This window comes from Emys orbicularis, chromosome 8 (assembly GCF_028017835.1).
Source record: "Emys orbicularis isolate rEmyOrb1 chromosome 8, rEmyOrb1.hap1, whole genome shotgun sequence".
NCBI lineage: Eukaryota > Metazoa > Chordata > Testudines > Emydidae > Emys > Emys orbicularis.
The window spans coordinates 70472954-70484442 of NC_088690.1; the positions used below are offsets into that span (position 1 = coordinate 70472954).

The following is an 11489-nucleotide window of genomic DNA, read 5'->3' on the forward strand; positions in this document are numbered from 1 at the left end:
CTTTTTAAAACCCAGGTGCCCTGATTAGCCTGCCTTAATTGATTCTAGAGGCTTCTTCTTAATTGGCTCCAGGTGTCCTAATTAGCCTGCCTGCCTTAACTGGTTCTAGCAGGTTCCTGATTACGCTAGTGCAGCCCCTGCTCTGGTCACTCAGGGAACAGAAAACTACTCATCCAGTGACCAGTATATTTGCCCTCTACCAGACTCCTGTACCCCACTGGTCTGGGTCTGTCACAACATGTATGCCTGTCACAATGGACTCAGCTCAGTGAGCGGCTGAACCTTCCTCTCCCACCTCAGCCAGACAAAGACACCCCGTCAGCAACCCCTCTTTCATACAGTGATACAAACCAGTGACATATTGCCCCTCTGATGTGGCTAGTTATCATCCTTTACCTTGTATCTGTTGGTTCGATCAAAACATCTCTCTCCATCACACTGTCATGCTGACCTTATCTTTAGGAGGGGTCAGTGTGGCCCTATTATCTTCGGGGAGTGTGTTTATACCATACTAGGTATCAGGGTGTTCTGGCACCATCCTTCTGGAATGTGTTTATGTGCGCCTCCTGTGCCCAGCACTTCTTAGGAGTTTTTGCAATACTAGCCCTGTTCTTGTCAAGTTCATGTATCGGATAGTGAACCTACAAGCAGGCACGTCTTGTAACAGGGCCTGGTTTTTGCTCATAGCCTGACTCTTGCTAACTTTGCTTTATAGTATCAGGGCCTGACTTTACTTCAGGCCTTAGGCCTCATACCAGGCCCTTTATACCAGGTCTCATGTCTCAGGCTTTCTCTTTCTAATACATTTACTTTGCTTAAAAGCCTTTGGGAGGGACCTTGTCAAAGGTTTTCTGAAAGTCTGAGTTCACTAGATCCACTGGATCATCCTTGTCCATGTGTTTGTTGACCTCCTCAAAGAATTATAGTAGATTGGTGAGGCATGATTTCCCTTTAAAAAGCCATACTGACTCTTCTCCAACAAAACGTGTTCATCTATGTGTCTGATAATTCTCTTCTTTACTATAGTTTCAACCAATTTGCCTGATACTGAAGTTAGCTTAACAGCATGTGATCAGGAGCCTTTTTTAAAAACCAATGTTACATTAGCCACCCTCCAGTCATCAGGTCCAGAGGCTGGTTTAGGCGATAGGTTACATACCACAGTTAGTAGTTCAGCAAGTTCATATTTGAGTTCCTTCAAAAGAACTCTTGGGTGAACACTATCTGGTCCTGGTGACTTATTATTGCTTAATGTGTCAGTTTGTTCCAAAACCTCCTCTAATATGGTACAATTGCTCAGATTTATCACCAAAAAGAATGTCTCAGATGTGGGAACCTCCCACACAGCCTCTGCAGTGAAGACTGATGCAAACAGTTAGCGTCACCACAATGGCCTTGTCTTCCTTAGTACTTAAACTATTGCTTCTCACTGTCACACCCCTACAGACCCGCACCTTTGGTTCTCCTTCCCCACTTCTTCAGAGCCTGTTCTGGGGTTACTGGCTATGTGGCAGGAACAGAGAAGCTGACGCTCCAGGCATAGTCGGGGCATGGCCCTTTCTATGTTCTGATCCATGCATTGAGATTTTATGACTCGGTCCCATGGGCTGTGCTCACTCGGGGTTCTGACTTGGGACCTGGGTCAGACACATTGTAGGGTCAGGAGGCTCCCTATGGAGGCTGCTGGAAGAGCTGCAGTTACTGCCCAGGGCCTGTCTCCCTGGCTGAGGAGGTCTCTGCGGGAGAGCACAGCTCCACCAGGCTGGTCCCTGCCCCGCTGGAGGGAACTGCTCAGTGCCGGTGGGGCCGGGGTGCACTGGGCTGCATGGAGCTGGGTGCATGCATTTGCATGTGTGTAAGCGTGTACAGATAGGGCCTCGTGGCTGGGTTTTTAGAAGCCTTTGGTGGTAGCTGTGGAACAGGCAGGGCTGTTTCCAGCTCCCCTGGGGTGGGAAAGGCTTGGTACCAGCGGGTCGGGGGGTGGAACTGCTGACAGCTGTGTTAGGGAGCAAAGGGCAGGCCGCTGGCTCCAGAAGAGCTAGAGCACCCCCCACCCGGCCTCAGTCCTCACCTGGAGGGAGCCCGGGAAAGGGGGAAGGGGGGTCAGTTGCCAGTCCCAGACTCTCTTTGCTGGGCTGCCATCAAGGGAGCCATGTCATGCTGGCTTCCTGGGCCCTCGCTGACCCCTCAGAGGCACATGTTCCAGCTCCTCCCCACAGGGCTGAGTGGCTGAGCAGGCCCTGGGCTCGCTGCGTGGACAGGCTGTTGGTCAGTGTGTGGTTGCACCATGCCTGCTCAGTGTGGCAGCCGGTATCAAGCGGAGTGCCCCAGGACTGACCCCTGGGGTTTTGTTGAACATCTTTATTAATGATCTGGATGATGGGATGGATAGTACCCTCAGCAAGTTCGCAGATGACACTAAGCTGGGTGAAGAGGTAGATACGCTGGAGGGTAGGGATAGGGTCCAGAGTGACCTAGACAAATTGGAGGATTGGGCTAAAAGAAATCTGATGAGGTTCAACAAGGACAAGTGCAGAGTCCTGCACTTAGGACGGAAGAATCCCATGCACTGCTACAGGCTGGGGACCGACTGGCTAAGAGGCAGTTCTGCAGAAAAGGACCTGGGGATTACAGTGGACGAGAAGCTGGATATAAGTCAGCAGTGTGCCCTTGTTGCCAAGAAGGCTAACGGCATATTGGACTGCATTAGTAGGAGCATTGCCAGCAGATCGAGGGAAGTGATTATTCCCCTCTATTCGGCACTGGTGAGGCTACATCTGCAGTATTGCATCCAGTTTTGGGCCCCCCACTACAGAACGGATGTGGACAAATTAGAGAGAGAGTCCAGCGGAGGGCAAGGAAAATGATTAGGGAGCTGGGGCATATGACTTATGAGAGGCTGAGAGAACTGGGTTTATTTAGTCTGCAGAAGAGAATAGTGAGGGGGGATTTGATAGCAGCCTTTAACTACCTGAATGGGGGTTTCAAAGAGGATGGAGCTAGACTGTTCTCAGTGGTGGTAGATGACAAAACAAGATGCAATGGTCTCAAGTTGCAGTGGGGGAAGACTAGGTTGGATATTAGGAAAAACTATTTCACTAGGAGGGTGGTGAAGCACTGGAATGGGTTACCTAGGGAGGTGGTGGAATCTTCATCCTTAGTGGTTTTTAAAGCCCGGCTTGACAAAGCCCTGGCTGGGATGATGTAGTTGGGGATTGGTCCTGCTTTGAGCAGGGGGTTGGACTAGATGACCTCCTGAGGTCTCTTCCAACCCTAATCTTCTATGATTCTATGATTCTAAGCTGCTCTGAAATCCGAATCAGAGTATTTACATGGGGCTTTGCACCAGTCTGAACAGCAATGTAAGTGAAACTGATGCAGCTCTCCCATGCAGACGTGGCCTTAGCCCCGGCTAGTGTAGCATGTTGGCACGTCCCCACTGCTCCCTGACTTCTGCTGGGCAATCACGGCTGCAGACAGCGATCTAGGGAGGGACTGCCCGCCCTCGAGTGTCGGCCCAATAAGAAGAGCCATCTCATGGCTGCACCACAATGCCCACTGTGTGATGTGCTACAGACATGTCTCTTCACCGCTGATGCTGGGTCTGCCTAGCCCCCTGAGCAGTGGTGCCAGTGGAGGGCACTGCAGGGGCTGGCTCTGGGGGAGGTGTGCCGCACAGGCAGGTCCCTCATTGCAGGAGGCTCATGGGTGCAGCCAGTGGGGGGAGACTGAGGACTTCCCTCCAGAGACATCAAGCTGTCTGCTCTGAAAATCACTTTCTCTGTTTGCAACCTGCTTCCCAAGTCATGTTCAGTGTCAGGTAAGAGCTGACCCTGCTGAGCAACCCGCACCCGTGTGTCTGTACCAGAGTGAGCATTTTCCCCCCTCCCCCACCTTCCTCCTGCCCTCCACCCTGCCCACTCCCGCCATTCACCCCCGGCCCCATATGACACTGAGGCACACGCTGTCCATTGCACTGCCCCAGGGTGCCTGTCTGTTCCCAGTCAGTCTGAGATGGGGGCCCAGGTGCAGCTCTCCGTCCCTAGGAGGGGGCGTCTCCAGCCAGCCAGAAGGCTGGAGTTCTTAGGGTACACTCCCAGCAAGGTGTGAGAGCGGCCCCGCCTAGCTCTGAAAGGGGCTAGCCCGAGACCCACCCTGTGGCTGAGGCTGACTGGCTGTTGCGCTCTGGGGAACACAAGAGCTCCCTGTTCTGCTGGCTTGTCTCTATCCACGCTGGGTTTCAGAGACAGGGAAGCTGCCTGGCAAAAATTGGTCAGAGTTTTGGCTAGGCCAGAACCCCAGGAGGGTCTATGTGCTTAATGCTGTCACTCCCCCCCCCCCCACCCCCCCGCACGCACACCCAGGTGCCCCATTGGAAACAACAGCTCAGCAGTCAGAGCAGCAGCAGTGCCCTCCACCTCCTATGCTCCATGGCTGTCTGCCACGGGGACGTCGGGACAGGCTGCAGGCTTTCAGATCAACAGGGGTAGGGAGCAGGGAGAGGACAGTGGGACCTAGAGGCAGGGAGAGACCAGTGACTGATTCGTCACCCAGAGACCCCTTCTCCCTAGGGAGGTCGTGGGGCCCTGGGCTGTATGGGAGCCTGGAACAGGCTGCCAGACGTTAGAGCAGCCAGAGGCCACTCTGATTTCTGCCAGAGGGCATTTTGGCAGCCAGAGCAGCCTAAAGATGGGTGTGCAGCACAGTCCAATCCTGGGCCAGGGCATGTCCCCCTTGGCCTGGATGGCTCCTGCCTGGACCAGGTCACTTGGACAGAGCCCAAGGGGTGTGCTCGGGGAGGGGTGGCTGCTGTGAGTGCCCAGGCTGTTCTCAAGCAGCTGAGTAACCCACAGGCTGATTCCCCGGCACAGACTCTGGGCTAGCTGAAATGGCCCCTCTCCTGTAGCACTGAGTCTCATCGCTGCCAGGGGCTTGTCAGCTGGCTGACCTGAGCTGGCTTGTTTGTGAGACCCAGGAACAGATGCTGAGGGGGGTTGCTGAGTGGGAGCTGTTTGCAATATCACTCACAAGCCAGATTCTTCTCCTAGCACCCCCACGGCCCTCTACAAAGGAGAGGAAGGAGCATGTTTCCCATGTTACAGATGGGGAAACTGAGGCACGGAGCAGGGGAGTTACTTGCCCCAGGTCACCCAGGGGGTTGGTGGCCAAGCTGGGAACAGAACGCAGGCTGCACGACTTCCAGGCTAGCACCTAGCTTGTGAAGCATGCCGCCCCTCCCCGCAGGAAGTCTGTATTCGCCAGCGAATGGAGGGGAGTGAAGAGTGTGTCTAGTGGCTGGCGCAGAGCTGGGTGCTGGGTCCCCTGGGCTCCACCACTGACTCACCATTGGGCTTTGGGCAAGTCCTGAGGCCCACCCAGATTTTCACAAGTGGCCAGTGGTTTGGGGTACTGCAGTGGAGTACTCCCAGGCTTTGTTCTGCACAAGTGCCCCCCTGCCCAGCTTCTGTGGGCCTCTCAGTGCCACTGAGGAGCACAGCCTGGGTACCTGTTCCTGACCCTGCTCATCCCAAGGGAACAAGCTCCCTCAGCCAGTGCCTGGAGGCCCTCCAGGGGCCCAGCGCCCCACCCCAGCAACGAGGGCCAGGCTGAGGGAACCAGAGAGCTCTCTGGGAACATCAGCCTCTCGGTGCCTGTCTAATGGGGTATATCTCTAATGCCAGGCTCTCGTGCTGGCATTCCCGTTAGGGCAGCGCCTGGGGCAGCAGCTGCGAGAGCTGGAGAAGGGCCGAGCACCACACAGGTCCATGCCATGGCTCCTCCCAGCCTCGCTGCCTCCCACAGTGATCCCTGTGCTGCCTGTGGTGATGCCCAGCCCTGCCTGGCACAGTGCAGCCACCCTCTTTCCCGGTGTCACTGGTCACAGGCCCCACTAGTAACCCTGGCTGTGGGACCTGCTGCGCCAAGGAACCGAGTCTCATGTCCCTACATGCGTCCCCCAGGACCCCAGCGTGTCAGTACTGACACCAGGAGAATCACTGCCCTTTTCTTTGTCTGGCCCATGGCTCATGCCCACAAGGCAGGTAAATCCTCCTGGGACACCGGGGTGTCTGGCAGTGACACCAGCGCTTGAGCCAGTAGCAGGAGGTTCTGCAGCCTTGGAGCAGGGCCAGCCTCTTGGACTCGGGGCCTGCTGCTGGGCATGGAGGTCTGAATGACAGGGAGGGATGCAGAGCCCCGGGCTAGGGGGCAGTGGCTGCCATTGACATTAGGGCTCTGCCTTGTCATGTACTGAGCAGAAGCACTTGTAGCCTCTGGGCCCAGAGCAATGCACCTCTGTGTCTGGCAAGAGCCCCGTCTCGCTGGGAAGCCTGCACGTGCCAACGCTGTGCATGCACCACCCCTCTGCCCATGTGCCAGCCCCTTCTGCGCACACCACCTCCCCACATGTCAACCTCTCCACACACACCGCCCCTTGCCTGCATGCCAACCCCTGCCTGCATGCTGTCCCCTGCCTGCGTACTCACCCCTGCCTGCACGCGCTGCCCCTTGCCTGCGTGCCAACCGCTCCCCGCGTGCCATTCCCTGCCTGCGTGCCAACTGATCCATGCGTGCCACCCACTACCCATATGTCACCCCCTGCCTGCATGCAGCCCTTCTGCCTGCATGCCAACCACTCCATGCACTCCAGCTACTGCCCACATGCCACCCCCTCCACACTCATGCCAGCCCCTCCCCGCACACTGCCCATGTGCCACCTACTCCTCACAGGCCAACCACTCCATATGCGCCACCCACTGCCTGCATGCCACCCCCTTCCCGCGCACCACCCCCTCCGCACGTGCCACCTCCTTCTCATACACCAGCCACTCCCCGTGCACCATGCACTCGCCCCTCTGCCCATGCGCGCCCTTCCCCTGCGCACCAACCCTTCCACTCTTCTCTTCTTTTCCAGTTGACCAAAGCATGTTTGAGAATTCAAACACAGCCCCCACGCCAAAGCTGCAACCCAGCCGGTCTGTCTCCAAAGCCTCGCTGGGCCCCGCCCTGGCAGCTCTGCCAGCCGCGGCTGAGACTGGACTGCGGGTGGGGAGCAGCCAGCACCTCAAGAACCTGAGCAAGGCTGTCGGGGCCAAAGTCAACGACTTCCTGCGCCGGAAGGAGCCCGCCAGTCTGGGCGAGGTGGGAGTGACCGAGGTCAATGCCAGCGCAGGGGCCGAGCTGTCGGGCGGGATGCTCGCGCTGCTGGGGGACCAGGCCCACGATGCAGGGTGAGTCTTCCCTCAGGCATTGGCTGGCTGACTGCATGCTGAACCACCCCCCCACCCCCCTCCAGCTGGAGCACATGCTGGGACTGCAGGGCCATGCTGCAGCCACGGCGCAACGGCCCTGGCTGGGGGATGCTGTGCATTGCTGCTCCCACCTCTCCGAGCCCCTCCTGTCCCACTCTCCCCCGCCTGCATGCCCTGCCCTTCCCCATCCAATGGCATCTGGGACAGGCTGGCTGCAGGGAGCTCTTCCTGCTGAAAGGGGGTGGCTCCTGGCCTAGCTTGGGACTCACTGCAATGTCCAAGGAGGAAGGGAGCTGCTGCTTTAGCCCCTTTCCCATGGACCCGTCCCTACATTGAAGCCCCGTCTCTCCAGTTGGAAGCGAGGGCTGTGCCCCTCTCTAGGGCCGGCAGCAGGAACTGATGCATCCCAATACAGCAGGGAGGGATTTGAAGCAGTGGGTGGCCGCGGTGAATAAAAGCAGCCCTAGGAACTATTTGACTTACTGAATTATTTCTACACCAGTAGTTTCTGCTCCCAGAGCCTGCCTGTCCAAAGGGCCTTCACTGCAGCACCCTACAGATGGGAAACTGAGGCACAGAGTGGCTGAGTGACTTGCCCAAGGTCACACAGGGTATCTGTAGAAGAGCAAAGAATTGAACTCAGGTGTCCTAAGCTAGCACCCTCTCCTGGCCCTCTTTCCTCTCTGCCATTCAGTCTGTGCGGTCAGCACTCAGCACACACGAGTTGTCCAGCTGCTGGGAGTGTGCTTGTGTCTGTGTGAGCTGATACCATACTGATGCCTTAGACCCCATCAAGCGGGCTCAGCCCTTGGATGGGAGTGCATCCAGGGAACCCCCGGGCAGCTGTCAGCGCTGTGTCGGGTGTTATTGTCGCTCACCGAAGGGCCATTGTGCTTGCAGGCGTGTGCTGTTGGAAACCTTTCCCCGGCTCGACCCGCCGCCCCCGGCAGCCAAGAAGCGCACGCCCCGGGCTTTGAAGACCCCTCTGGACATGCTGATCTCCTCCCAGCCGGTGGTGAGCAGCCTGGAGTGCAGCGCCGAGGCGCTACCCGAGCAAGGCCAGGAACACCCCAAGCAGGCTGCCCAGGGGGAGCAGTGGAAGGTGGCATGGGACATGTCTCAGCCAGAGGGCAGTGCTGAGCTGGGTGCTCCTGGCACAGCGGTGCCAAATGGGGACGGGCCCTCCCACAGCAGGGTCCTCTCAGTGCCTGACCTCATCCACGAGGAGAACCTGGAGGGCAAACTCAAAGCTGCTGACAGGCAGGCAGTGTCCACGCCCTGCCCAGAGAAACCCGCCCTCAGACTCAGCTGCCTGCTGGAGTACCAGCCCCCCGTGGGCGACCTCCAGCCTGTGGCACAGCCCTCCGGCCTGGAAAACGAGGGGCCCCACCCAGACCTCCTGTCCTTTGAGTAGCAGCCCCCATGTCCCAGGGGAGTCAGCCACTTCCCCCCTCAAGAACACCCCTCCCCCTCTGCTGGGGAGGGGGCATGCTGACTGCACTCTGGGGGCGCTCAGCAGTGACTTCTGTCCAGGGGGCTCGAAGAGAAGCCTGGCCCTGCCCGCTTGTCCCCTCAAACAATGGCAGGGCATGGGGGTGATCCTCGGGGCTGTCCACACAGTCACTGCCTACCCTCCCCCCAGGCCTTAGTGCAGGCTGTGCAAGTGAGCACTGTTCACGGAGGCCAGGCCTGCACAGGCACCCTGGGCGGAACTTCCATTCTCCCCCATCAGGGTCTCCAGCCATGTCCTGCACCCCCCGCTGCCCTCCTGTCCCGGTACCTGTCTCACAAGCAGCCCTGGGGCTGATGGCAGGGGCAGGCCATGTGCCATTTGCCACGGGTCCCTCTCGAGTCCCTCATACATGGCTCCTGCTCCTGCATCTCCAGCAGCACCTTTCCCTGAGCTGTGCAGAGCGAGGGGCACTGGACCTGGTCTCTCGGGGGAAGCCAGTCTGCTCCTTGCACACAGATCGCCCCACTCTAGGGCTCCCTCGGGCTGCTCTAGCCCCTCTGGGCCATACCCCGTCTGCAGCAGGGGCTGGGAGAAGGGAAATGAATTGATGATGGCTCACGTGCCTTGAAGGCTATGGCCCTGAGGCACAGCCCACAGGCCTGGTGTCTCCCACCTGCACTGTAAAATGCCCAGTGGCTGTTCCAGCTGGGGCCACACGCTCTCTGTCAGCCACAGAGGCAGGATAACCCATTTCTGCCTGGGGGAAATCTTCCCCTCCCACTTGATCCATCACTCTCCCAGCATGCACTGGGTACCGCTGACCGGACAGTCTCCGTCCTATGCCCCTTTCTTACAGTGTGCTGGTGCCAGCGTGAGCTCCCCTGCGTAGAGTTGCCAACTTTCTAATTGCAGAAAACCAAACACCCGTGCCCTGCCCCTTCTCCGAGGCCCTGCCCCTGCCCCGCCCTTTCTCTGAGGCCCCCTCCCCACACTCACTCCATCCCATGGGCTCTGGGGCGGAGCCGGGGATGATGAGTTTGGGATGCAGGAGGGGGCTCTGGGCTGGGGGGGTGGGGCCGAGGGGTTTGGAGTGTGGAAGGGGGCTCCAGGCTGAGGCAGGGGATTGGGGTTTGTGAGGGGGTACGGGCTCTAGGCTGGGGGTGTGGGCTCTGGGGTGGGGCCAGAAATGAGGGATTCAGGGTGCAGGAGGGGGCTCTGGGCTGGGGCCAAGGGGTTCAGAGTGGGGGGTTGAGGGCTCCGGCTGGGGGTGCGGGCTCTGGGTGCGACTGGGGATGAGGGATTGGGGTGCAGGAGGGGGCTCCAGGCAAGGCAGGGGGTTGGGATGTGGGAGGGGGTGCAGAGTGCGGGCTCCAGGATGGAGTTAGGGCACTGGAGGGGGTTCTGAACTAGGGCAGGGGTTTGAGGTCAGGGAGGGGGTTTGAGGTGCGGACTCCAGCCCTAAGCGGAGGGACAGCTATGGGGGCTCTGCACACTGCCCCTGCCTGCAGGCGCTACCCCCACAGCTCCCATTAGCCGCTGTTCCTGGCCAATGGGAGCTGAAGAGCCGTCGCTCTGGGCGGGGTCAGTGCACAGAGCCCCCATAGCCGCGCATCAACCTCGGAGCCGGAGGGACATGCCAGCCACTTCTGGAAGCTGTGCAGAACCAGACAGGGAGCCTGCCAGTCCTGCTGCGCTGGCAGCGCTGCCAACCGGACTTTTAATGGAGCTGCCAGGGTCCCTTTTTGACTGGGTATTCCGGTCGAAAACTGGATGCCTGGCAATCCTATGCCCTGCGCCTAGTGTGAGCCTTCAGCCCCCTCACCTGCCTGGGCCCAGAAGGGCTGGGGTGAGGCCTAGCATCCTCATCTCTTGCCAATGGGCTAGGCCACGCATGGAATGTCAGGTCTCTGTATCCTGTAGGTGGATCCCAGGCCTGGCACGCAATCTCCTGTCCTACTCTCCTGCCAGATGCCCTCCGGCTCTGTGTGGCAGTGAGCAGACACCTGCACTGTCTGCTGGGCGCTGCCACTTGCACTGCCATTTCTCTGATCTGCCAAACAAAGGGACTACTGCCCTCTCTGTACGCATATGCCCCTTCCATGTCTGTACCACTGCAGAGAGAAGGAGAGACCCCGACAGGATCCTTAAAGCCCTCAGGGGCCTTTGTCTTTCACAACAGTGCCTAGCAAGCAATCCCTGATTCTGGGGGGACGTAAAGCCAGGGAAAGCAACCTCTATCTGCCAAGCTGTATGGAGCTGGAACCATCTGGAGGTGTCGTGAGGAGCCAGAATCTTGGAAGCTAGTTGCCTGGGAGCTGGATGGGCTGGACCCTTTCCTGCTGAGGGGTTTGAGTTCCCTGCATGGGTCTGGCGGGTGGCAAGTAATGGTAGGGGAGGTTGGAGTCAGAGCTTACTCTAGGGCTTGCTGTTGCCTCAGGGGGTTGAGCACATGGAGTTACTGCTGGCTTGAGAGCTCTGTATTTTATGACACAGCCAGCTCCAGTGGTGGAGCACAATATGCAGAAGTGTATCTGAGACTGGGGACGTGGAAGTGTGCATGTCACAACGGCGAGTGTGAGCCTCTCAGTGTGTCTCAAGGAAAGGAACTCCTCATCCCTAGGAAACGGGCTCTGGCCAGGTTCAGAGACAGAGAGCAAAAAATATCAGGTGGAAAATCCCCAAAGGCTAGATTCTTGGCTGGTGTGAACTGACATAACGCTGTTGGACTTAAGTGGAGCTCTGCTGATTCACTCCAGGTGGGGATTGGGCCCCAATCTTCAGGGAAC

At 58.3% G+C, this 11489-nt stretch overlaps 1 protein-coding gene across 1 annotated transcript; it reads left to right on the plus strand.

Moving 5' to 3' along the window:
• The first annotated feature begins 6019 nt into the window (after positions 1–6019).
• Positions 6020–8664, plus strand: C8H1orf226 (chromosome 8 C1orf226 homolog). Its single transcript, XM_065409937.1, has 3 exons — positions 6020–6041; positions 6914–7229; positions 8151–8664. Exons 1-3 carry the CDS (start codon positions 6020–6022, stop codon positions 8662–8664), a joined length of 852 nt encoding a protein of 283 aa, XP_065266009.1.
• The last annotated feature ends 2825 nt before the right edge of the window (positions 8665–11489 follow it).